Genomic DNA, 26,075 nt, shown 5'->3' on the forward strand with positions numbered 1-26,075 from the left:
ACTAAAAAAAAAAAAAAATAACTGCGTGATATTATAAATAATAATCACAGATTCATGGCTTACATCATGCACATGATATCACACATGATAAATATTGGTGTATATGTCACACACGGGTACTGTCAAATAATAGGTCCGAACTAGTCACACAGGTAATTTTCCCTCAACAGTACATGAATGCCAAACTGGTATACGGGCATGTAATTATTAAATGAGAGTAGTTAGAGGCATGCTGGTCTAGGAAATGAAGACATACTAGCAAAAGATACAAACACGTACACAAACAGAGTACTGGTTTGAAAAGGGGGTGGGGGGAAACTCGATGGACACACAGTGAGAATAATGATAATGTAATCCTTTCAGTGATTCTAAGCTATACCACAAGATATCATCTTTCACAAAGATGTGATAAGCTTTGCCACTGATTTGTTGGGAGAAACCATTATTTTTTTCATTGCAAGAAGTGATTTCAGGAAACTCCCGCTGGAAACAAGCTCAAATCTGCCACATGGTGGCATACAAACCATCCCTCTTTTCCTTTCATAAAACGGTATTCTGAGGAGATTTTTTTTTTAATCTTTCTTTTTCTTTATCTAGACATCTGTGTAAAATGCATCACATCAAAACCTAGATGAGGATGTTTACCCTTCAGATTCTCAGCATATCACAAAATATTCATAATTCTACAAATGTTATTAAATGCATTCTAACTAACTTTTCCTTTAATATGGCATGGGCATTTAGATTAAGAATATACTACGCTTATGCCAGCTGCTACTCTACGAAAACAGATCGCAAAATGTTTGTGACAGAAGTCTGGCTACCTGAAGTGCATCACCCCCTCATATCTCTCAAGTTAATTGACAGTTGCCCCTAGCAACCAACTGCCACATCCCGGGAGGAACTGGATTACTTCTACTATCACTTGTAAACTGAAATGTACCAGCTGAAATGAGAGACGAAAGAGGCCTGCAAATGGATGCAACTCTCCATGACAAGGCTACACATTGCGCAGCAGACAGACAGAAAGAGATAGAGAGAGAATGCTACACATTGTGCAGCGGTGAGAAAGAGAAAGATATAGTAGATAAGTAGAGATAGATAGATAAATAGATAGAAAAGTAGAGATAGATAGATATGCAGAGATAGATGGATAGGAAGATATAAATAGATAGATAGATAGATAGATAGATAGATAGATAGATAGATAGAAAGGTAAAGATAGATTGATAGATAAATACAGAAAGATAGGTAGGTAGCAATAGATAGATAAATACAAGTAGAAATACACAGATAGGTAGAGACATATGGAAAGGTAGGTAGAGATAGATTGATAGATATTAAAGTAGAGATAGATAGAGATAGATAGAAATAGATGGATAAAACAGAGAGAGAGAGAGAGAAATGTACATAGATAAACAGAGAGAGAAAATCAAATAGGAAGAGGGCTTACTGCTAAGACTTGCAGAATGTACCTCAGATTGAAGTACCGGTATCCAGTATGTGACTGGAGATGAAAGATTTACATATTATCAGAGCCGAGAAAAATTTGCAACGCAGCAGAAGTGTGCATAGATTGCCTGCCCCAATGCCTATTGGAATAAAATCATGGTGATGCAACGCAAAATATAGCATGGCAGCGCTCACGGCCGGATGTCTATTCAGCACTAACAGGTAGCCAGACTTACACAAATACTGCGCTGAAGTGGACGGACGATCTGGAATGCAATTCAAGAAATGGGAGTTTGTCAGATTATGGATGATTACAACATTTGGAGGGGGGGGGGGAGGGGGTGGTAGTTACTGCTTGAGTACAGCAATGGGCATTCAGTCTGGGAATATGGAGGTCATGTATAACTGACATGGTCTGTCGTCGGTGTTTAGTGGGTTGGATGAAGAGGGATTCACACCAAACTTTTAAGTTTATTAAGAGCTGAGAAAGAGGGGGGGGGGGGGCACATCCCCATATATATATGCTGAATGGAAACCAGTATTCTCATGGATATCATGAAACAAAAGGAAGATATAATTAAGAAGGGAATAAAAACACCGATATATATAGCATGTCACACTCTCATAAAATGATCAAAAGGATGAAGAGGTTATGGCAAAAGGGTTTGGAAATAACAAAAAGACAAATACCATAAAACTGAAAATTAGAGGAAAACTACAGGAAGGTTCATTCAACTTACAGTATGCCTGGTACCTTCAAATCACAACTAATTTGCTGAATATACCAGCATATCAACTACAGTATACACGCGACAGTTTCAAAAAACAAGCACGAACATGCAAGGTCTTTAAATCTCTACTGGTGTAATATTATGAAGTCTGTTAACTGAACTTGATGCGAATATACTGTTTATTAGGTTTCACATATTCATATTAATCTAATTTTTGCTTCAAGTTGTTTTTATTGCAACGGATTGAAAAATTACCCTACATCGATGTAAATAAGGTTTCAAACATACATTTCTTTTGTTAATGATTAGAAAAAAAAAATAGAATACTAGTACATTTTCCATAAATCTTGGACATTTGTTCCTACATGTGTTCTCACTGATCTACATGTAACTGACTGAGATAATCATAGTGCAAGATGTGGGTAATTTTACAATATCTCGGAACAATCAGAAGTATGAATGCAAGACAAATAAAAATAACTTCAGTAAATTATAGAAAAGGGTAGAGGAATGAAAAAGACATTACCTAAAGAGAAAGAGAGAGCACAAGACAGAGAGAAAGATGAAAGGGAAGAGAAGCTTTGGAGAAAAGTCTCAAGAATTGACTGAAAGAGGAAATACAAATCTGAAAGTTCTACTCTTCTCATTCACCCACTTAAGAGGCAGTTGAGATGACAAAAACAACACACACACCAGGGGCACGCCTGGATCCCCATGCCTTCTAAACGCAGACCATCTAAAAACATATTCACAAATAACACCATAAAGGTGGGTCCCCCACCTCTCTGTTTACGTATAACACCATCTATTCCCACAAACCCTCACACAATTTACACTATCATTCCTGTTGCCCTTAGAATCGGCCCTCCACTGCAAACTCTTATTTCTAATGGGGGGGGGGGGGATATACCAACAACGATACTTTAAGTATGAGCAAAGTATATTCAAGTTCAAGTACTCTATTCAAGCTTAAGCAACCAATGCATTCCAAGGTAAAATCTTGATGTACATAGAAAACAGCAAATAAACATAACAACTTTAAATTACTTCCAAGCTGGAGTGAATGGAAAATTGAATTAAATGGTAAAAGATCTCATGAACAATATCAAAACAACAGTAAAGGTATGAAAATCATGTATATCAAGTAGGTGGTTTGTACATAAATAGCAAATGATTTACGGAGTAAAGTGGACTTCCACATCAACTGTCATGCAAAAGTTTAAAATAACAGTTTGATTTACAACTGAAGCACTCAAACACCATGACATTAGAGTGGTACAGGCACATATATCCATTGACCAAACACACCCCTACTTCCAACAAACACAAATGCCTAAACAGGAAACATCTCGGCAAAGGACACTCACGAAGAATTTAAAATGCCGAGAACAGACAGCTACCGTGTATGACGTTTTGTGCCTGCCTACTTCTATTCCCCAGATTATTCCTGAAAAATTCACAGAAGTGATGTTCAGAAACAAAAAAATGCCCCTCAAAGCAACTTCTCACAGGGCCTTTATACATCATTACTTAACCTTTCATCTTACCTATCATTATGTCGGTGTTCATATTCTCTCCCGCGTGTTTCTATATGCCCATGACTCTTGCAAAACTGTTGGTTAATACTATAACCTAATGTTGGGTCTAGCTACACCAAACATTAAATCTAATGAAAATGATGTGCAGCTGTAAGTGCTCTCTAGCAGGAAAAAACAAAACAAAAGGTGCTAACAATAACAAAAAAGGACCTTCAAAACATCAAACTCTGTACAACAAAGGAAATGAACGATCTACCTGCACAGATACAAAACTCTGATGCCAACAAAACAGACAAACTTGCCTGAAGAAAATTTGCCGACCTTCTTTTTTTTTTTAAACTACACTTACAAACAAACAAACAGACAAACACAATTAATGAAGAAGATAGGATCAATAGTGCAAAAACAAAACAAAACACAGGAATGAAATACAAACAACATCTGATTCATTTTGATCTGGTGTTGTGCACTCTTGTCTGTTTTTCCTGGTGCAGTGTTTGTGATAACCTGACATAAACAAGGACCATGACAACTGAAATGAACTAAACACATTTGACAGAACATTCTACAGAGTGGGGGAGACGGGAAATGGCTACTCCTCCAAAAGGAATCACTGGTTCAACAGAAAAGTGTTCTGAACGAAACCACAGAAACAGCATGAGTCATGCAAACATGCGAGCAATGCGTGTTGCCCCAGTCAAAGTTTGACATACTGTGTGGAACTTGAGACTGGGCGTCATGCATGTTACAGACGTCCTCATCGTCTTGGGGAGAACCTTGAGGTGATCGGTGAATGTACACTGTCTGGTGTGTGTCATGGAACTCTGTCGTCGTCTCTAGAGGGCTCCCTGGCGACAGAAACGGTTCTGTCTCGCCCGGTTCGTCGTCATCGTCGTCAAGTTCATCATCAGTCTGGCAGCTGACGTCGGCGACAACGAGCACGGGACCGTCGACACCAAACTCGGTGGGGTCCACGTTGGTGTTCAAGTCCACAGGATCCTGTTCCACCTCCATGGGCCCACCGCTTCTGTGGCCATTGCAGTGTCCGTCCGGGTGACTCCTCTCCATGAGACTCAAGGCTTCAGCGTAGGACCGCTCACTCTCTGAATCTGTGGGCGCCTCCGACTGCGAGCTGAGCACCTCAAATTGGTTGATCTCTGGCTTCATGTTGAAGCGCACACACTTGACACTGGGTGCCGGGGCGGGTGGGGCGTCGTCATCTGCCGAATTCTGCGAGTTACGCTTGGAGGAACACTCTTCCTCCATGGAGAACGTGGAGTTCCTCTTGGAGGCCAGAGCGGCCATTTGCTCGAGGTCGTTCAGTCCGATGATCTCGCCCTCTTTGCTGGTGTTGTGCGCATCGTCGGATGCGTCCGTGTCGTTGTCTTCGCTCACCTGCTCACGACTGCTCGGGTCCTTGCCATCTTCTCCGTTAATTACCGCCTTTGTGACCACTTTTGCCTTGTCCCCTTTGGGCGCGGCCGAGACAGATGACACTTTGGTCTTATTGCTAGGTTTCACTTCAGGAGGACAACGTGTAAAGCAATGACCAGTTGATTGTTGTTGTTTTTTTGATTTTTTTTTTTGCAGAAATTCATGTTAACCCCATTCCATCATGCAAGCAAGAAATGTTGAATAAAGGGGAAAAAAATACAAAGATGGGAGAGAAATGCGATTAATGACGACAGATGAGAGAAAAGAGAGATGGTTAGTGGTGCAGATTATTGTGGAAATCCTCAGACCCATTGATGAGTATCAAGTCAGTCACAATCCCATGCTTGATTTACCAAGGAATGAGTGTAAGGAATATGGATGGACTCAAACCGTGACTTTAGGAAGAAGTGTTTTATGAGGTAGATATGAGATGCATAATATATATAAATGATGTTAATACAAATGTTATTTCATCCAATCAGTGCATAAGTCGTGCATATATGTCTCTGTTTCTCTAAAGTTTTATTCGTAGGAAGATTCTAAGAGCTGATTCATACGGACTCTGTGCATTGAAAAAAAAAAAGTCCTTTCAGACACCAGCTACACAGAATCATATTTTTATTCAACCGAAAATCTATTTTTGATTTGAAAACAATTCCTTTAATTCTAAACTGAATAACATTTGTTATTTTTCACAACAAACCCTCCCCAATAAAAACGTGTGGTGGAGCAAGAGTTTTTAACACATGAAACTATGTTCCAAGTTTTACAAAGATTTTATCATTTCTGAAACGACACTGTGTGCCTTTCAGCACTTCTTTCCACTTTTGACTGACAGTGAAATCCTACAAAAACATAACGTCTTGTTCACTGTTTCATGTCTTACTTTGTCAATGTTATACTAAATCATAAACACTATGGCTTTTCAAGAGGGTTTTAAGAAATGTCCTGTAGTTACTTTTCAATGTGTTAGGTAAATACATGCAGTTCTAAACTTTGTTTTAATTAAATATCAAAATGTTGCTTAATAGACATTCATATGAGGTAAATTTATGGTAAAAGTCCCCTGAAGGTATTGTGAATTCTAATTAAAATAGTCTAGTGAAATATACTTTACAGAAAACAGCAACAGTTTAAGCTTCAGCGTAATGCTTTTGATTAATTAATTCAACCTAACCAGATGCCTGCAGGCCAAATCACTATCAGCATCCTGAACCATTGCCGAATAAAACCGACACAACTCTGACACCCTGACAAGATGAGTACTTAATGTCTCAAAACAGAGATTTTCATCAATTCTCTTAGGTTAAGTGGAGTGTTTGTGCACTGAATTGGAACGGAATGATACAAAAATATTAGTCCAAGTGAAGAAAACAAGGGACTAGTCAAAGGGGGGTGGGAGGGTGGTCTTCCTACCTCGAAGTCCATCCTCGTCCTCTGTGTTAACGGAGCTCATGGACACCATGTCGGTCTGAGGGTGCGCCACGCGCCGGTAGGCAGGGGGGCTTTCCGACGGGGGGTGGGCCATACTGAGGGGCGGGATGTTCCGCCTGATGGGGGGGAGGATGCTGGGTTGAGAGTGCTGCAGGGGGTGGGGGCTGAGGCCCTTATTACTGTCACGACCTGTGGTGGGGGGTAGGGTAGGGTGGGTGAGGAAGGGAAGGAGTGTCAGGGAGAGGGTGAATGCAATTCTTAGGTTGATACGCACAACTGTCATGGCATCAACTCGACAACTCGTGGCATGCACAATTTCAATAGCAATCTCAAAAAAGTGAATAGCCTGCTGCCTTGAAAGAAAGTCTCCAGATAAAAATGCACATGAAAAGGACATGGTTAAAAATTACAGGCAAGAAATATGATTGTATAGGAAAATTTATATATTGAGTGATATGATCTGTTTTCTACTGTCGATCAGGATATTTTTTCATCAACACAAAAGTTATTCATATGAAAAAAGTGAAGGTTCATTTCTTCATCTACAGATTCATCATTTATGCAAATTATGTCTTTGCAAAGGTGAAGTCAGGGATATAATAATACAAAAGTCTCTAATTTTAGGCCACAGTGGCTGGCTTTTTTCAAATCTAACTCACCATCAATGCAACTATTGTGTGTGCTCGGCGAATCAAATTCCCATGTTGGCTTTGCGATTGAATCACTGTCTGACGCAGAGTTGGACGGGACTGGTGGAAGGCTGGGCTGTTGGCTGATTGGCTGGCCATGGTAGGGCTGGATTTCGTCGTGGCGATCGCGGTCCAGATTGTTAAGAGAATTGTGATTGCTGCGAGTGTAGGATGTTGGTCGAGTCGGTAGAGGTGGTGGAGTCGGACTCGGCTCGTTGATGGGATTCATGGGATATGTCACTGAAGGATACTCGTCGGAGAGCTTGCTGCTGCGCTTGAAGTCTTCCCCGTAGGTGCGGGATGCCACCCGTCCGTCGGGCGGGTAGCGAGAGCGCCTCTTCTTGCGGTGGTAGCGGCAAGCTGCAATGACCAGCACCACCACGATGATGACCAGAATGACGGAGATGATGATGATGATGAGCTTCATGGGGAAGCCAGTCTCAATTTGGGGGATGGCTGGGTCTACGCACGACACATCAGCACCGGGACCAGCAGAGGTGCAGTCTTTGGCGACGGTGCAGTCGTCACCCATCCAGTTGGGAGGACACTGGCAGGAGAAGCTGTAGCCCAGGTCATAGCAGCTGCCGCCATTCTTGCATGGATTGTTCTGGCAGTGGGGGAGGAGATTCGGCGAGCACTTGCCGACGTTGTGGGGCGAGACGGCGTCTCCCAGCACCGGAAGGGGCTCGCCGTTGAGTCTGGTGCCGCCCATGCACCCCGAGAAGCCCTGCTCCACGGCCCGACGCATCCTGCCGTGGCTGCCCCGGTTAGAGGGCGGCCGCGCACCTATGGTAATTTCCTGGAGGTTGAGGTCCCGGTTATCGCCGGGCGCTGTTCCCTCTGCACTGTACTGGTCATCAAGGGTCAGCACTGCGTGGTTGTTGTCCCTTCTGACTGACACCTTGTGCCACATGTGATCATTGACTTTCTTCTGTGTGAGGCGAACAGTTGCCTCACCACTGCCGCAGTCAAAACGATACGTCAGTTGGCCCCCTATGATCTGATATTAACAAGAAAAACAAATACCATAAAACATACTAAAACTGTAAAGAATGACACACTGAAAGATAAAGAACAGTTTGACATATTCTGTGATATATTTGTACATGCAATTTTGCAGTTTTGCAATTAAACCGCAACATGTCCCCCCCCCCCCCCCCCCCTTGAATTCTTCCTCTAAAAAGTAAACATATTTCAAGTCACGAAGCCTTGGAACTTGATCAGTATGGCAATGATGTAAAACAATAACAAGAATGACAATGCACCATTCTATATGGAATTTAACGCAAAGTTTATACAAGTTTGTACTGGATGTTGTCATAGACCCAGCTGAAAAAGTTTGCCCAAATAACTGTTGATATGAAGTATCTCATTCCTGCCCCTAAAAAGATGATCATAACAAAATAAAACTAAACAAAATCTCAACTACCTTTATGTTGCCATTTGTCATTTTACTATCAAGGTGGCCCTTATAATCTGTGATTAAGTATCTCTCGGGCTCCCCATCCTCCCCCCTTCAGAAAATTGTAAGAAAACAAACATGAAGATAAAAAAAAACATTAGAAACAACAAGGAGAAGAAACAGTGAGAGTCCTTCCAACACACCTCCAGGACGCTGACATCGGGGCCAGCCCCATACATGATGATCCCGTCAGATCGGTCAGTGCGGATGCTGGTGAGCAGCTGGGTGGACGAGGTGGACAGGTCCAGGGCTGTGTAGGTGATGAAGCTCTCTCCGTTGAAGCTCATGGGCTCGTCCACAGATGCTGCATAGAGAAGAAAGGGCAACAGGTGGATATTATTATGTAGGGTGAAGGGCAAAGAGTTTCTCTCTGGGCAATTACAAAGTCCATAAGAAAAAGAAACAAACAAAAAAAACTTCCCTCGCGCTACATAAATCTGTTGGCTAAAACTAAAACTGACAAAGCCTTAAATACTATAAAAGAGCACACATCTTGGTTGCAGCAGCATGGTTTTCTTACTAAGGTGAGGCTCTCAAAAATCACTAGGATGGTTATAACTTGTCCAACATAACATTTAACAATATGGGACTGTTTAAAAATGTCTTCTACTACTACTACTACTACTACTACTCCTACTACTACTACTACTACTACTACTCCTACTCCTACTCCTACTCCTACTCCTACTACTACTACTACTACTACTACTACTACTACTACTACTACTACTACTACTACTACTACTACTACTACTACTACTACTACTACTACTATTTCTACTACTACTATTACTACTACTACTACTCCTACTCCTACTCCTACTCCTACTCCTACTACTACTACTACTACTACTACTACTACTACTACTACTACTACTACTATTTCTACTACTACTATTACTACTACTACTACTACTACTTCTACTTCTACTACGACTAATAATAATAATTCACAATATTTATGTACTATTACATCAAATTTGATAAGTGAAATATAGTTATGGATATCACTGCAATGGGGAAAAATTATGCAAAATTATTTGGCAGGACTTTTCAATGATATTTTGTAAATATTTCATTATTTCATCTTATTTCCTGGCCAGGAACAATTTCTAAATATGTCCACGAGTCTTTCAGGTTTTCCATGACTGCAGGACCAATGTATAACTGGAGAGCTGTTTAACACCCACGGTCAACCTTCTCAACCATTCATGGGAACATTCCCTGGGTGGGAGACCTCCAGACTTACGGAAGCAGGAGTGTGAGTTGTCCTGACAGGTACAGATGTAGTCCGACCTGCCCACGTCTTCGCATCGCATGTTCACATGGCATGGGTTGCTGGCACACGGCTGTTTGATGGGTCCTGGGGTGCGCTCAGCGATGGTGGTCGGCCGCGGCTTGGGGGTCGATGGTGGTCTCTTGGTAGTGCTCACACACGAGTCTTTCGAGATTTTGCAGGAGGAAAAAAATATACTCAATTCACTTCATCAAATATCTCTGTTATTACAGTTTACAAATTTCAGGCTCAATCTTCTGTACATTGTGAGGAGCTAACCATTCATGATTTGAGTAACTACTCCACACAAAATTGTTGTGGAAAATTTCCTTTCCAATTACGTCCAGACACGTTTGATAGCTTCTTAAAACTAACTTTCAATTGGTTGTCCAAAACCACCACAGGTTGATAGGATAGAATGACTTGAGACTCGATATAATGCTTATAAATACAAAGCCAACAATTTCTTTTCCCCTCTCATTCAAAAAGTTCAGACAGAACTCAGTGCTGAGTTTTGATGTTGTCAGAAGATATGACTCTCGCATGGAAAATTAATGACAAAAAATGGTTACAAGGACTTGTTTTAATCTTGATAAGCAGTTTCATTTTTACTCTCTGGTTAACGGTTCATACCTGTTTGACAGATGCAAACATAGTCACGGTGATGTCTGGAAGACACAAAGCTCTTGTCAGGGGTGGAGAAGGTGGAAACGGTGGAGTAATTCACAGTGACTGTAGTCTCGCAGGCATAGTGCAACTCGCAGGACTGAGGCTTGCACATGTCGCTGACCCAAGAGACCACCTCCAGCTTCATGCGATCATTCAAGGCGTTGCTCAGGTCGCCCATTTGCCGCTGGATCTGTTTCGGCTTGAGGTAATTGCCGCGCTGCCTCCTGCGCTGGATGGCAAAGACAACGTCCGTGTTGGCCCGGTTCTCCGCCGACTCGTGGATGGTGATGACGATGACGTCCTCGGGAAGGGCGAGCAACTGGTTGGCGACCGTGTACTTGAAGATAGCCTGGTTGGGGAGGAAGTCCACGGGCGTCGTGTCCGCGAAAGTGACAGTGACGCTGTTGTTCAGCATGGCCTGGTCTAGCTGCTGCACGGTCACTTGGACATTGGCGTAAACGGTGAAATGCCCGTCACTGACGCTGATGTTGACTGGGTAGTAGCCCTCATCCAGGTCAGGCATTGCGATGATGTGCCCGTCCTTCTCCCCGATGCGGAAGAGGTTGTCACTGACAACGCCGAATGTGAGGATGTCGTAGGGATCTTTGTCCGTGGCGGTGACCTCTCCGATGTAGCCGCCGGGGAAGGTGTCCAAGAAGGAGCTGATGGTGATGGTCAGCGGAGAGATGACCTGCGGCATGTTCATCTGGTTGACCACGATGACCGTGACGAAGGCCAGCGAGGATAGCACGGGTCGGCCGCTGTCCATCACCTCGATGGTCAGATTGTACTGCGACTCCACATCCCTGTTGAAAGATATGCGGTTGCGCAGCACGTTGCCTCCGGCCATGCTGAACTCTCCGTTCTCATTACCCCGCACAATCTGGAACGTGAATGGGGCGCCATTGGCCGGAGTGTCTAGATCTGTGGCATTCAACGCTAGCAAGGCAGAGTCCACTGCAGTATCCTCCTGGAAGAATAATGATCAGCAAAATAGTTTGTTAAAACACCTGGATATTACATGACTAAATCTGGCCTACCATCAAAGTATGTCCTATCAAGTGTATCATCGACCTTTGTAACATATTTCCTAAAATGAACAAGTTTGAATGGTTCAATTTTTGATATAATGCAATTGTACATTCATATTGACTATTCAATGATATGTGTGTATCTGACACAACAGGGCTACACTTAAGCCACGATCCATCTGACCCCTGGTTCCTGCCAGCACGAAGATCTCATCCTGGTTTATACCAATTGTACGTACAACTTTGTTAGGCTGATTGTAGCTGCGTATAAAAGAAGAGCATTACATATGAAAATAAATATGAAATAAACATATGTACATATGTTTATACCAACTTTATATACAAGGTTTGTTAGGGTGGGGGTAGTTGCCTGATAAAAAGTATTACAGGATGATCCAACAGTTTACCTGAAGCCTGATGGTGTAGTTCTGCTGGAGCAGGAAAGGCGGATTGTCGTTGATGTCGTCGATGGTGACCTTGACGGTGACGTCCGTGTGCTGAGGTTCCTCGCCCAGGTCCATGGCTCTCACGAGGAGGGAGTAGGAGGAGATCTGCAGAACCAGCACAAAAGTCAGAGTTATCACCAAAGATAGTAGAGATAATAAGATACGAAGGCGCGCGATAACAATGGACACAAAATGGCTACCCTACATGACGATACAAAAGAGAGCTAAGTACAAACTCAGTACACCTAGGAACATCACTCATTTCCAAAGGTAGTGGTATTTTTATTATCTTAAAAAGATTTAAAAATTATAGTCGTAGCTTTTTTTCGATTAAGGGGATTATTTTGAAGAACGAGATTTTAGAGTAATAAGGATTATTTCGTGGAGGTAAAAATTTGGCAACAACATGATCTCACAATCAAAAACGCTTGATAAACAACAACAACATCTGCAAAGACAGCGCGTCTCAGGCAAAGACACACATCACCTGAGATGCGCTGTCCCTGAAGCCGCTGCTGTTGTTTATCAAGCGTCAAGGCAGCGCGTCTCGGGTGATGTGCGTATACGCTTGAGGACCGCGCGCTGTCCATTTGTTTTGTACAGGATTAGCGCGCACTTTCGTGTCTTATTAGTTAAGCGTCTTTGGTTATCACTCTATCATCCCATGTCTCTCTCCCACACTTTGCCTTGAGGAAAGAGACCTCACAGCTCTACCATTCAAGTGAGCACCATGCATTGTGCAGGGAGTAAAAAAGGTCTATATTGGCTGGTTGCTCTTTCATACCAGGATCAAGAAACAGTGAACTACTCAAAGCAAATCTGGCAAAAGTTCAAAATGAATCTTTGACAACAGCGAATATCAAAATTAGGTGAATACTAAAATTTTTGTTTTGCATTCATCTCATCGTCATGCTCACCTGTTCCCTGTCCAGTTTTGCGGCCAAACTGACCAGTCCGTTGCTGGGGTTGATGGTGAACTGGTCAAAGAGGTTACCATCAATGATGGAGTAGAGCACGTGCCCATTGACCCCACTGTCAGCATCGGTTGCCATCACCTACATCAAGGGAAAAACAAATCATATGATGATCATGGCTTGAAATAGACATGAATTTCATCAAATTTTGATTGTGTGATGCACATACACAAAAATATGCTGAAAGAGGGAAAAGAGCTAAACTTTTGAAGTTATCAGAGTGGAAAACGAATACAAGATTTTTCATCAATGTGCTTGCACTGGACAACTTATGTTTCTTTTTCACAATTTTTTTTTTTTTTCTATTTCAACCTGTTCGGAAGTCTAGACCTAGACGAAAAAGGAGATAATATCTGGAGTTTCCATTTGGGCCATGCCCCCAAGGTAGAGAAAAATCTTGCACAAACATGTAGATCAATGTTTTTGTGGGCATGATTTGTCAATTCATTAAGGCCTGTGTCCTACTAGGTTCTCACCTGAACAACATCCCCGCCAACCCTTGCAGCCTCGTTGACGTTGGTGGAGTAAATGTCACGGCTGAAGCGTGGGGCGTTGTCATTGGCATCGGTGATGTAGATGTTGATGGTGGTGGAGTCAGAGAGCGGATTGGTGCCCATGTCCGATGCTTTCACGGTCAGATAGTAGGTGCTAGACATCTCATAGTCGAGAGCAGCTGCAACTGTGATCTCACCTGCCAATGCAAGAATGGAGTCCGTGTTGAAACGTACCAGCAAATAACATATACCAAAGCCAAATATGTCTAGGAATCATTTAAGAAAGTCAGAAGAGAATCATTTCTGTGTGCAAGAAACATAAAGAAGGACTCTCTATATGCAAGAAGTGAACCTCAATCGAGTATTTATGTGATGTTATTTAAAAAGGCATGCAAGACTTGAAATGAGGTATCTCCTTTCCATTGTTCTTCAGAAATGATCACAAATGTGGAACTGTATGATACCATAATTTTCAAATGTGAGGCCACACTATGAATAGAGACTGGCATTCATAACTTGTCATGCAAACAGGTTTACAGCGCGCTTTGATTCTTCCCGTACGTACCGATGTCACTGTCGATCCTGAATTTGCCGTGCTCGTTGCCCGACACGATCTGGTACGTGATCTGGGCATTGAGGCCCACATCTTGGCTGAGAGCCAGGACGGTGGCAACCGTGCTGCCAACCGGGGCATTCTCCGATATGGTGGCATTATAGAGGTCGCTCTCAAACTGAGGCTCGTTGTCGTTCTCGTCTAGGACGTTGACGATGAGCTGGGCGGAGGAGGTCAGGTCGCTAAGGAGGGCATCGATGGCGACCAGCGTCAGGTTGTACTGGCTGCGATTCTCCCGGTCCAGGCTCTGGACCAGCGTCAGGATGCCGGACTCGCTGTCCAGAGCGAACACGTTCTCCTCCCGATGGTCAGTCACAGTGAAGTAATGCCGCCTGTTAGCTCCTGCATTTCAGTCATCAATTTGAATTGGATTAGGGCATGATGAGCTAAATGCTTGAGATATGGTATCACAGTCTATGTTTGGGACTAAGATAATATTTGGTAATGTTTCACTATTCATTCATTCTAAGGTATCATATTGTTAATCTATCGAATAATTAGTGCTTCTAGGGCTACATGAAGAAAGATTCAGTTGCTGTAATTACATTGTATGCAAGAGAAAGTGATACCACATCAGGTGCATTTGCAGCATGAATTGCTGCTTCCTGTTATCACAAATGTAGAGTTGTACCTATCACATACTCTACAGACTGTATATGTCATTATTCATCCTTGTCTGTGATAACATGGAAGAACTGCTCATCTACGTCTTACTTTGTTCACACAATATTTATACTACTGTTTCATTCAGTACATTATATCTGGAAAAGCATTTAAATGTAATTCAATTTTCTTCTTGGTATGATACACAATGAGGTATGAGCCTTCATGAGAACTTCCCCAAACAGTCAAATAATGTCGGACGACCAAGATAATTGGATACAACTAGAATAAGTGTTTCCATCTAGCTTTGCAGTTTCAGGGATCTGGAGCTACTGTGCTCTCTTCCTACCTGAGTCTGGGTCTATGGCCTGGACCCTGGTCAGCAGTGTAGAGACAGTCGTGTTCTCGCTGACACTGACGTTGTAGACCAGCTGAGAGAAGACTGGTGGGTTGTCGTTCTCGTCCAGGAGACCGATAGAGATTCCAGTCGAACACGAGAGCCCGCCTCCGTCGGTGGCGATGACTCGGAATCGGTAGAAGCGATTGACCTCATAGTCCAGCTCTCCCAGGGTGCGCACTATCCCGGTGCCTTCAACTGAAATATTGCAAGTGAAGCATGTTCTGATTATTGGCCCTAGACTCGAATTGTCTCGAAATAGATACATAAAATCATCTAGCCCTATGTGTAATACAATAACACCATGTCCATGTAATCCTCGGCCAACTCTAGCACTGCCTTTCTTAGACATCATAGATAATGGAACCTTGCCTCCTTCCTCAAAATGCACCATGGATCTCTTTCTGATATGTGCACTAAAAATGTGCTCAATGAATAGTATACTTTGTAGGTGGGTTTTATGCCATTTCCATAGAGATATACACCCTTCTGCTGACCAGTTTTTTTCCCAATCTCCACAAAGTATGCTTTAAATAACGCTTACATGTTATAATCAAAAGTGTGCAAGCTCAGCTAGGATCACAACTGTCTTCAATCTATGAGGTTACAGGAAAATAGAAGATGGAATTCATTTCTTTACCTGGATCTTTTTCGATGGTGAACAGTTCTGATCCCTCTCCCTCCAGGGTGTAAGCGATTTCTGCATTGCTTCCAATGTCAGCATCGGTCGCAGTGACGTGGAGAACATAGTGACCAACAGGCAGGTTCTCCCGAATGTTCTCCGTGTACAGAGTCTGACAAAAGGAAAACAGGGACATAATAATTCAACAGATGGGTCTAAAAATAATGAGAGGGTTTTTAGGCTGTCAGTTTCACATTACAAGACAACGCTTTCTGGGTGACTGGTTAATGAATGCATACCTGCTTTAAAATCACACATCAATAATTACTATCACTAGCCATGATGGAGTGCTTTCTTTTTCTTTGACCAAGTGTTCACCTTATCCAATTTAGGCAATGACATCCTTGACACAAAATGACATGATCATCAACATAGTTGAAAATCTCCCTATCAAGCAAGCATCGCTCCTTGACAGGACACGTCTGTAGTAGCACTAACTCTGAAGTGTGTGCAAATAAAGCATTTCCTGGGACGTGTTCTTACCTGTAGACATACGGGAGAGTTGTCATTGATATCTGTGACAGTGATCACAACTTGAGTTGTATCTGCAAACAGGCCGTCGGTCGCAGTTACATTGAGACGATAGGAATCCTTTACTTCTCTGTCCAGTTGGTTGGCGACATAGATAGTCCCAGAGTTGCTCTCGATGGCAAAGTGGTTGTACGGGTCACCGGACGTGATGTAGTACACGATGCGGGCGTTGGCGCCGACGTCACTGTCGATTGCCTGGACAGTGATGGCAACAGTACCTTGGGAACTATTCTCCAGGACCTCTCCGGAGTACAGTTTCTTGGTGAATCTTGGGGGCGAGTCGTTGAAGTCCATGACAGTCACGTGGACAGTGGTCGTTGCCGTGAAGTCGCTGTCGACAGCGTCCATCGCTTGAATGACCACATCATAGGTGACAGTCATCTCACGGTCAATGGCTTCTCGGAGGGTCACGACACCTGTTGTGTCGTGCACTTTGAACTTCTCGAAGACATCGTCATCGTTTTCACCCAGGCTGAACACCACCTGACTGTTGGGGTCGGAGTCCGCATCCATGGCCACTACCCTCAGGATGGGCTCATCCACTGGTGTGTCCTCTGGAACCTTCAAGTCATAAGAGGTATCCTCAAAGATGGGTACATTGTCGTTCACATCAGTCACGGTAACAAGGATGGTAGAGTAGGCGGCTATGGGCGGTTCAGTTGCTGTGGTTGCCTTGACAATCAGCTTATACCACGCCACGGACTCAAAGTCCAGAGCACTGACAAGGGTCAGGTTGCCCTGCTCGTCTATGGAAAAGCGTGTTGGCTCGTTGGTGTGCTTGTCGTTACCCGGCACCAGCGAGTACGTGACCGAGGTGTTGCTGTGCGCGTTGAAGGATGCGAGGAAGGTGCCCACAGGCACATCTTCGGCGACGTCGATGGTGGGCGGGTTCCACTCATCATCGAAGACCGGCTGCTCATCGTCTGAAGACATGACGTAGATCTCAGCAGCGGTCACCCAGCTCAGCGAAGGGTTCCCTCCGTCCTCGGCCATGACAAAGAACCGGAAGGTGGATCCCTCTGCAGCACAGAAAAATAAGCCTCACGTCACTAGGACAATACTACAATATGACAAATTGAACCAATGTTGATGAAAAACATAACAATCTAGTAGTGAGTTATTCGGAGATCCCTGGAGTGCCAGGTTTATTGAATACCTTGATATTTACTGCTAACAACTTCCCTTTTGTGTTCCTGTCTGTTCTTCATCCCATTATAAACTTGGTAAATGGTGACAGACGGTGAAACATAAACTTTCACTGAGCTTATTTTTGTTCTTGTTGTTCAATCATCATGCACACCTCTATGAATGGGACAGGAAAAGTTCTGATGAAATTACATAAAACTGAGCTCCAAATGAAATCTAACAAAAGTCATTTACCAGTACTTCAAATCTTCTGATAAAAAGATGACGAAGAGCTTGCTATGGAGGGTCTGGAACAGATGATCTGGACTGACACCTCAATGTGCAGTGAGATCATGCATCTTGCAAATTAAAGTTGAATTTCCTTGAAAAGAACACAGCAATTTGTGATTTGTCTCTGTCTTCCACACTGGTATCACAATATCAGCCATAGCATTTACCTTCTCCTTGAAGAGATTCCTTTGTGGAAATGGTCCCAGTCTTTGTGTCGATCTGGAACAGGTCAGAGGTGGCGGTGTCTGTCCCGTTGGTGAAGGAGTACGTCAGGAGGGAATTGCTGCCAGAGTCACCATCAGTGGCAGCCACCTGCAAATTGGAAGGCAGCGCAGGTTTAATCCAGTTTGGTCACCACACCATGCACATTGAAAATTGCAATCGACAGAATTCACATATAGTCGTAGCTCTATCAGCATTACAATACAGTGATGGAGTATGACAAATTACTTGCCATGCATAAGGTATGGTGAATAATGGCAGTTTAATTGTTCCACTATGTGGGCAAGGGTACATTCTGCCAACAAAATTAGCAAAAATATCACAGATTTGGATACAGGAGTTTCCTACAACATGTCTGCCAATGCGAGTATGAAAACATATCCATATCAGTGATCAATCATAAATGTATAAATCTGGGGTCTAAAATACACCAAAGAAAGAAATGCAAATAAATGCTTACAATCATTGCTCACATGGTAAACATGTAACAACATGAGAAGCTTGATCACAATTTTAATTCTGAAGGGAAAAAAAAGGGGGTTCTGTACGTGGGGTGACTGAAAAATACCCTAGGTGTGCTAAGAAAATGAATGGAAATGAAAGGACTACATTGAAGAAGCATTATCAAACTTCAGCCTTGGTTTTATCTAAAATCAAGCATATGCCATTCTGCCAATTTTGCTTCTTTTGTGAAAAACTGCAAAAATTAGGCAAGACTGCCAATGGGAGCTATAATCTAAAAGCAAATAAAACCAACAAAAAATTACACAAGCATGAATATAAACAGATCAATGACAAATAAACCAAGAAGTGAAGGCTAAGGATATGGAAATATCTTATACATTGACTTCATGGTGTAAAAATACTCTGACCTGAAATGAATACTCTGAACTGAAATGAAATGAATGAATAGGGTCCCATTTTTTTCTTTCTTCTTTCTTTCTTTAAAACAACAACAAATGAATGTTACATGATTTATACCACTTACCACCACAACTGCGGTATTCAGCTCTGCGTCAGCGCCGATGAAAGCACGGTACTCCTTCATCTCAAAGCGGGGCGGGTTGTCGTTCCTGTCGTTCAGGATGACCTGGACTGTGGTGTAGGCGGTCTTGCCGCCCCCGTCCACCGCCATGACGGGCACGCGGAGCATCCGCTCACTCACCGACTCCAGGTCCAGGAGCGTCCGGCTGCGGATCTCACCTGTGAGGAGCACAGGATGAAATCAGTTTAATGGAAGCAGGGAATGATATTCCTGGTATGTATCGCATCACAATTTGCCATGCATTTTTTTTTTTATACCACTGCTACACAAACTTCTTTTGTGAAGCAGTTTTCTTCCTTAGAAGCGTACAGGACACCTTTTGAAATATTATTTGTCATCGGCTGACATTGCTACTCAAATTTGATTCGAAAGTTATTCCCTGGGAAGCAATGTGAACAATGCACTTTCTTTCTCCTCCGGGACAAGTCTCATTATCTTTTCCCTAATTTTTATTGCAACATCCTATCTCCCCCCCCCCCCCCAAATTTTTGGACCCCTTAAATACAAAGTGCAGATACCTGCTCAAAGTGAAATGTTTGAATCTAGTGGGAAAGCAACTCCAACACATAAGATCTGGAATGCAAATATACTGTGAGAACACGAGGAGATAACCAATGATTGGATGAACACACTGGATACATCTGAATATATCTATGCTCTGCATTCAGATGCTTTCGTGATAGGCACCTCACTAATCACATCCTGACACCCCAGTGAAAGGCCGGAAAATAAATTTGCTCTCAAAGATATATAATTATAAAACATTTAAGCACTTCCTTTCTGCTGTAAGTACTGAGATGCAATCACACAATCTTAAGTTCAATTCCAATTGTTAGTATAAAAATTTACAATGGTCAGTAGCTGCAGAATGCAAACTGTGTTGTATTGTCCCAACATGTAAAACCTTCATGCTAATACAACTTATCTCTGCCCATCACATCAAAGTTACACACACACACAAAATGTTGAGTAGTAGCTGTGGCAAACTGTGCCCAGGTGTGTGAATGTGTGTGTTGGCGGGGGTGGGGGGTGGAGGTTGGGAAGACTGAGGGTGACACAAGTAGGCCAAGAGCTAATCAGCTAATCATAATGAGTATTCAGAGACTTATATGTTCAGTTTTTCTGACTTCAGTCTGATCTCAAGTCAGTCTGATCTCAAGTCAGTCTGATCTCAAGTCAGTCTGATCTCAAGTTTTATGCAACAGGGTCCTGGTCATAAAAGTGCAGATACAAATAAAAGCAACAATAACAAGACGACCACTTACAACAACAGAAACAACAATGACAACAACAACAATCTGGTGTCCGTGATACCAGTATCTCACAGCTTGCGTCACTGCCAAGCTGTACTGTACATGGATACGCAACATGTTTACCACAGTACCACAGAATTGACGAATCAGCTTCATACACACAGATGCACACAGACAAACAGGTGTGCACAGTCAGCTCCATTTAGTATTAAAAGCACATCACTGCAAACTACGAAGCATCGGCCAACCACATGATGGCTCGTTATCATCTCACACTCGATTATTTTTCCTTGCAGGGCTTGGAGTGCTTGCATCCCACTACATGTAGGCACAAAGCTCGCAGCAAGCAGAAGGTGACCACTGGCCTAACAGCAAAATTTGCTTGTCATTGTCGTTTTTACAATCAAGCTGTCTAATTACTTGTAGTTAACATTCATATGTCCCCTCCCCCCCCCCCCAAAAAAAAAAAACCAAAAAAAAAAAAAACAACCAAACAAACAGACCTATACTTGGTCTGTCAGATTTAGCTTTAGCTTTCTCTTTTTTTTTTTTTTTTTTGATTTGGCATCTTTTTTTTTCAAACTTTGCAAGTGTCAAATTAAAGTAAGCTGGCAAATTATAGAGCATATATACAGAAATTCTATAGTGGTGAGATGATTACCCAAACATACAATGTATGATGCATATCTTGATGAGCTGATAGACTGTATTATGCTTTGAGTTTCTGAACATTACAGCTCTTTTGCAGTACTAACCATGATATATGTGACTCGTCTGTGCACTATATTCATTGCTGTCGACTGACGCTCTCTGCTTTATTGCATAACGCATTGAAGGTAACTTCTAGCAAAAGTTTGTGTGACATCATCATTTCATTACTATCACCTATCTGATACATGTACACTGTATATAAACAAATGCATATAAACATATGTATCTTATATATATGTGAATATATTTAGATGCAAATGTATTTGATGCATAAATAAACACTCATATAAACACATTGATTCATGCAGCAATTTAAACTGAAAGGCAAATAATATGTAACAATACTGCTTTGATGACATTTAAAAATGCCTCATCACATCACAAAATCTATCCTTCTTGAGTAAGACTTTAAATCATAAAGATGCTACTGTGCAAAAAAAAAAAAAAAAAAGACAGAAAAATACACAGCAATCAACTTAAAGGGTGAAAAATCAAAACTTTTGTCAAGGGTGAAAATCAAACTTTCATCAAGTGTGTAAGTGATGTGCCACCAAAAGCAAATAAAATATTTTTTCCGCATCCTTTGTCAAACATACGTGAATCTCCATCTATTGGCATCAGTGATATAAGAACACCTACAAACAGAGATGGTATGGGAACAGGGGGGGAAAAACACAAATAATGGTGACCATGCAGGGATGTGAACGTGACTTTAATATGTTTCAGGATCTTACAACATACTATTGGAGAGGATGTGTTTACACCATGCTGAATACAAAATGGAACAATCATGAATAAACTTTGACGCACACGTAAGGAAGGTTATAATGATGTGTGCTTCATGCAAATGAAGGGATTAATGTTTTTGTTTGGCTAACTGCCTACACACTAAACTGGGATGTGTTTGAGCAAACTGTGAAATAGGCATTTGCGAAAGTCATGCTTCGGTATTAAAATGTAAGGAAAAAGCAGCTGCCATAGGGAATTACAGGAACGTATCCCCCAGAAAAGTTGTTTTGGGATGAGTGCAATGACAGAAAGCAACTGGAGCAAATCAAACAACATCTTTATTATCTTGCCGTTGAGTCAAGAAGATGAAATATTTCATCAAGGCTCATTATGTGGCATTTGGAAGTATCTTAATATTTGTCAACTCTGCTTCTTTTTTTTACAAAGATTAAACATTGAAATTCAGTAGATGATATTCATATGCATTCATATGCACTGCCACTGTAACTTCCATGAAAGCATTGCTGGGCAATAACTAACATGCTGTACAATTGCAGGACAAGATGCAAATGCACGCAGCAGCAGTATCAACATAGGGATCACCTCTTATGATAAAGCAACTTCTGTAAGGTCTTTCGAGTATATGAAACAAGTCATATTCTTGGAAATATTTGTAGCCTAATGGGAACACCTATTACTCCTTTCCCACAACACTTTTTACTTCTCTTGACCATAAACATCACGATACTGACGGGAAGCTGGTGAGATATGATATCTGCATGTTAAAAGCATTATTAGGCAGTTATGAAGGCATCAAGTTCTACACGACAGCTTACGGTACACTTGCACAATCCAGGCATATACATGTAGATATAGGTGTTACATCTACATAAACTCATTTCATCTCAGCCTGTAAAAAGACTAAGAATGTCTGCAAAATACCTCTAGTTCAGAACTACCAAGATGTAACATGATTTTCTATGTGACTCTTTGTGATCATATGCACCTATCAACTCATTTTTTTTTCTTTTTTCTTTTATACCTCTAAACCAAAGAAGATGCATGAACTGAACTAAGGCTGTAACTTCATAGGAGCCAGGTATAAACAAAATCAACATACCGAGAAACACAAAATTACTCCTCATTCTAATTCATTTCCCTCCTAAATTATTCATGTAATACCTCCTCACAAAACCTGTAAAGTTTCGTCTCCTCAAAATATTCAATTCGTGTGATTTGTCTTGACACAGTGTAAAGAGGCATAGTAGCTCCATGCATATATATTTGTATGATTCACACATATCAAGTGATAGGCATGCTGTAAAAACAAGTGGTTAGATTCCAGCACAAGTATGGTCATAATCTTACAAATCACATCCGACACTCAATGGGCATGCTATGGGAACTGTACCTTTCTGGCTGTCGATGTCAAACATACGCCTGGCCTCGGCACTCATGATGGAGTATGTCACCTCACCAAAGATCCCAGTGTCTTCATCAGTAGCCATAACCTGAAAACAAGACAAATGCACAAGAATTCTTTGAGGTTATTGTGTGTGTGTGTGTGTGTGTGTGTTTGCAAGATCAAACAAAGAGCAGTCCCTGGAAGTTTTGCAAGCTTTGTCACCAAGATGCCGTTTTAAAGACCCCAAGGGTCATAACAGCACATCATCTTAATTTCAATTCTATTTGATTTATTCATTTCCTAAAATCATATTCAAATTATTATTACAAAGATGTGTAAGTGAAAGGAGGGAATCACGCCAAAACGTTGGGCTTGGAAATCAAGCAATGACAATGGCAATTTCTTGTCAATGTTTTTAATCAATGTCCTCTGAGTAGTCCATTTTTGCTGTGCAGCTGATATTCAACATGGAAGTTTACTCATATGGAAAATCTTCATCTAATCTTTGAGCTCACCTGGTAAACCACTTCACCAGCTGTGCTGTTCTCCATGAAATCAGTGATGTACTCGTCCAGGCTGAAGACGGGGGTGTGGCGGTTGACCCGCGTAATGTTGACGTGGACAGTGGCTGAGCTGGTAAAGACCTGATCCGAGACGGAGACGTTGAGCTGGTGGAAGCCCCGCCCGTTGACCAAGTTGGGCTTGTGTGAGGTGGAGAGGTTGATGACGCCTGACAGAGTGGTGTGTAACATATACAGAAATAGAAACATATGCCAGGGTGGTATGAAATATATACACACATATAAAACATATGACAGGGTGGTATGAAACATATAGAGACATAATACATATCATCAACAAGCAGTGAAAATTCTAAGCACACTTTGACATTGAGGAAACACAGATGAGGTAACTCACTCTATGGGATTTTGTTGTCTCCTTCGTGAAGAGCTTTCTCTGTGGGTAAGTACACATAGAACTTTCTTTAATCTCCCATTTTACAAAATAATAAACAAAATCTACTCTTATTCGATCTAGATTTCTGGATTGCCAATTTAATGTGAAGAAGATGATAATTTCTTCAGCGAAATTCTCCCCAAGATTTGATGGGTTAAAAAGATAGGAACACAAAGGTAACAAAATTGTCCTACCTGTCTTTTTGTTGATGACAAAGGTCATGTCTTCGTTGCCTGTCACGATGGAATACGTCAGCTTGTCCACATCGCTGATGTCCGGGTCAATCGCCGAGACGGCCGTGACAAAGGCACCCCGCTCGGCCAGCTCGCTGATGGCGCAGTAGTAGTCGCGGCTGACGAAGTGTGGCGGGTTGTCATTCATGTCCGTGACCTGGATGCTGACGTGCGTCTCACTCTGCAGCGGCGGCATACCGCTGTCCGTCGCCACGACGAGGAAGTCGTGCGTCCTGCGCTCCTCGTAGTCCAGCACGTGGGAGGTGAGAATGAGCCCGCTGTTTGCCGCGATGTGGAAGAAGCTGGTGCGGTTGTCTGTCTGGACGATTTGGTAGCGCACATCGCTGTTCTCGGGCGAGTCCTGGTCAGTACTGCTGACCTGGAGAACAGTGGATCCCACAGCCACAGCCTCGGAGAGCACTGCCTGGTAGATCTTCTGGTTGAAGCTCGGAGCCACATCGTTGACGTCGGTGATGTCAATGTCGACAGTCACCATGGCAGATGCCCCAGTCAGGGTATCACTGGCCAAGACCTGCAGACTGTATTGGTTCTGAGTCTCATAGTCCACAGCTCCAATCAGATTTATCACACCTGAAAAGACCAAAGAGAGATATATTTACACTCTTGTTCCAAGAAGTTTCTCTTGTATCTTAGCCCCCCAGGGTGGGGATTCATGGGTGGCTTGATCTATTTGCTGCCCACCAGGGTACATTTGAAAATCATGAATGGCATTGGTCAGCGAACATGTGCATTGAAGCATACACTCATCAGTAACAGTTGACTCCAGCTAAGATTCTGCGGCTGTGTGTGACCTTACACCTCACAGAGGTCAGTGATGAAGCTGTACACAATTTGTTACAGGGTTCTCAAAGATATCGGAGTCAGGCCAATCTTCACACTCTATGGTATCCCCATGCTACTGTGTCTTTAAACTCACCAATGCTTAAAAAATACAGAGAAGTTTGGATGACTGTACAAGACTGGAGTTGCCCACTCTCTGTACTTATATTCTGAATCAAGCACATTTTTTGATACACATCAATGTCAGCCACATACACATTGAGAGATTAAGGAAAAATAAAAACTCCAAAGTAAGTCACGATGGTGATGTTACCTGTGGAAGGATTGATGTCAAACTGGTTGAATGGATCTCCCTCCCCGATGCTGTAGATGAGGTCCCTGCCATGGGGCGAGATGGCTTGGATCTGCTTGACTGCCGAGTGCAGCTCGAGGTCCTCTGGGATGCTGGCCCGGTAGTACTGCTCCTCAAACACGGGCATGGCCTTGTTGCGCACGGTGATGGGCACGTCCACCACCACACTGTGATTGGGCTTGCCTGCGTTCAGGGAGAGAGGGGCAGTGAAAGAGATTAGATTATCAGAGCGGCCAACATTTTGCAACATCAAAATCAGCAAGATTCTACAGAGCTACTATGGAGATTTTGAAGAGGTATTGAAGAGATTTCCATAGAGCTTTCATGCAGATACTTGCATGCTACATGTATTTTAACAGGCAACAACGATTCCAATGTCATGGAAAGTTTTATAATGTATTGTCAGGACTTGAAGAAATCATCAATTTTTCAGAGTCTCCTGCAGAATTGATGAGACTTTGCAGGTTGGGACTACCTGCCAACCTGTCTTAAAAT

At 42.4% G+C, this 26,075-nt stretch overlaps 1 protein-coding gene across 1 annotated transcript in view; it reads right to left on the bottom strand.

Annotated features, from left to right (window-relative positions):
• The window catches only part of LOC140235331 (protocadherin Fat 1-like), a 47,831-nt gene that overhangs the window by 11,771 nt on the left and 9,985 nt on the right, over positions 1-26,075 (bottom strand). Inside the window, 19 exon segments of the mRNA XM_072315357.1 lie at positions 4,435-5,182; positions 6,531-6,778; positions 7,249-8,278; positions 8,884-9,044; positions 9,990-10,181; positions 10,650-11,655; positions 12,124-12,267; positions 13,080-13,217; positions 13,613-13,827; positions 14,196-14,585; positions 15,196-15,441; positions 15,884-16,037; positions 16,409-17,475; positions 18,040-18,184; positions 19,083-19,297; positions 23,244-23,343; positions 23,753-23,967; positions 24,389-25,018; positions 25,542-25,763. Of these exon segments, the coding sequence (XP_072171458.1) occupies positions 4,435-5,182; positions 6,531-6,778; positions 7,249-8,278; positions 8,884-9,044; positions 9,990-10,181; positions 10,650-11,655; positions 12,124-12,267; positions 13,080-13,217; positions 13,613-13,827; positions 14,196-14,585; positions 15,196-15,441; positions 15,884-16,037; positions 16,409-17,475; positions 18,040-18,184; positions 19,083-19,297; positions 23,244-23,343; positions 23,753-23,967; positions 24,389-25,018; positions 25,542-25,763 (7,266 nt within the window).

This window comes from Diadema setosum, chromosome 11 (assembly GCF_964275005.1).
Source record: "Diadema setosum chromosome 11, eeDiaSeto1, whole genome shotgun sequence".
Lineage (NCBI taxonomy): Eukaryota > Metazoa > Echinodermata > Echinoidea > Diadematoida > Diadematidae > Diadema > Diadema setosum.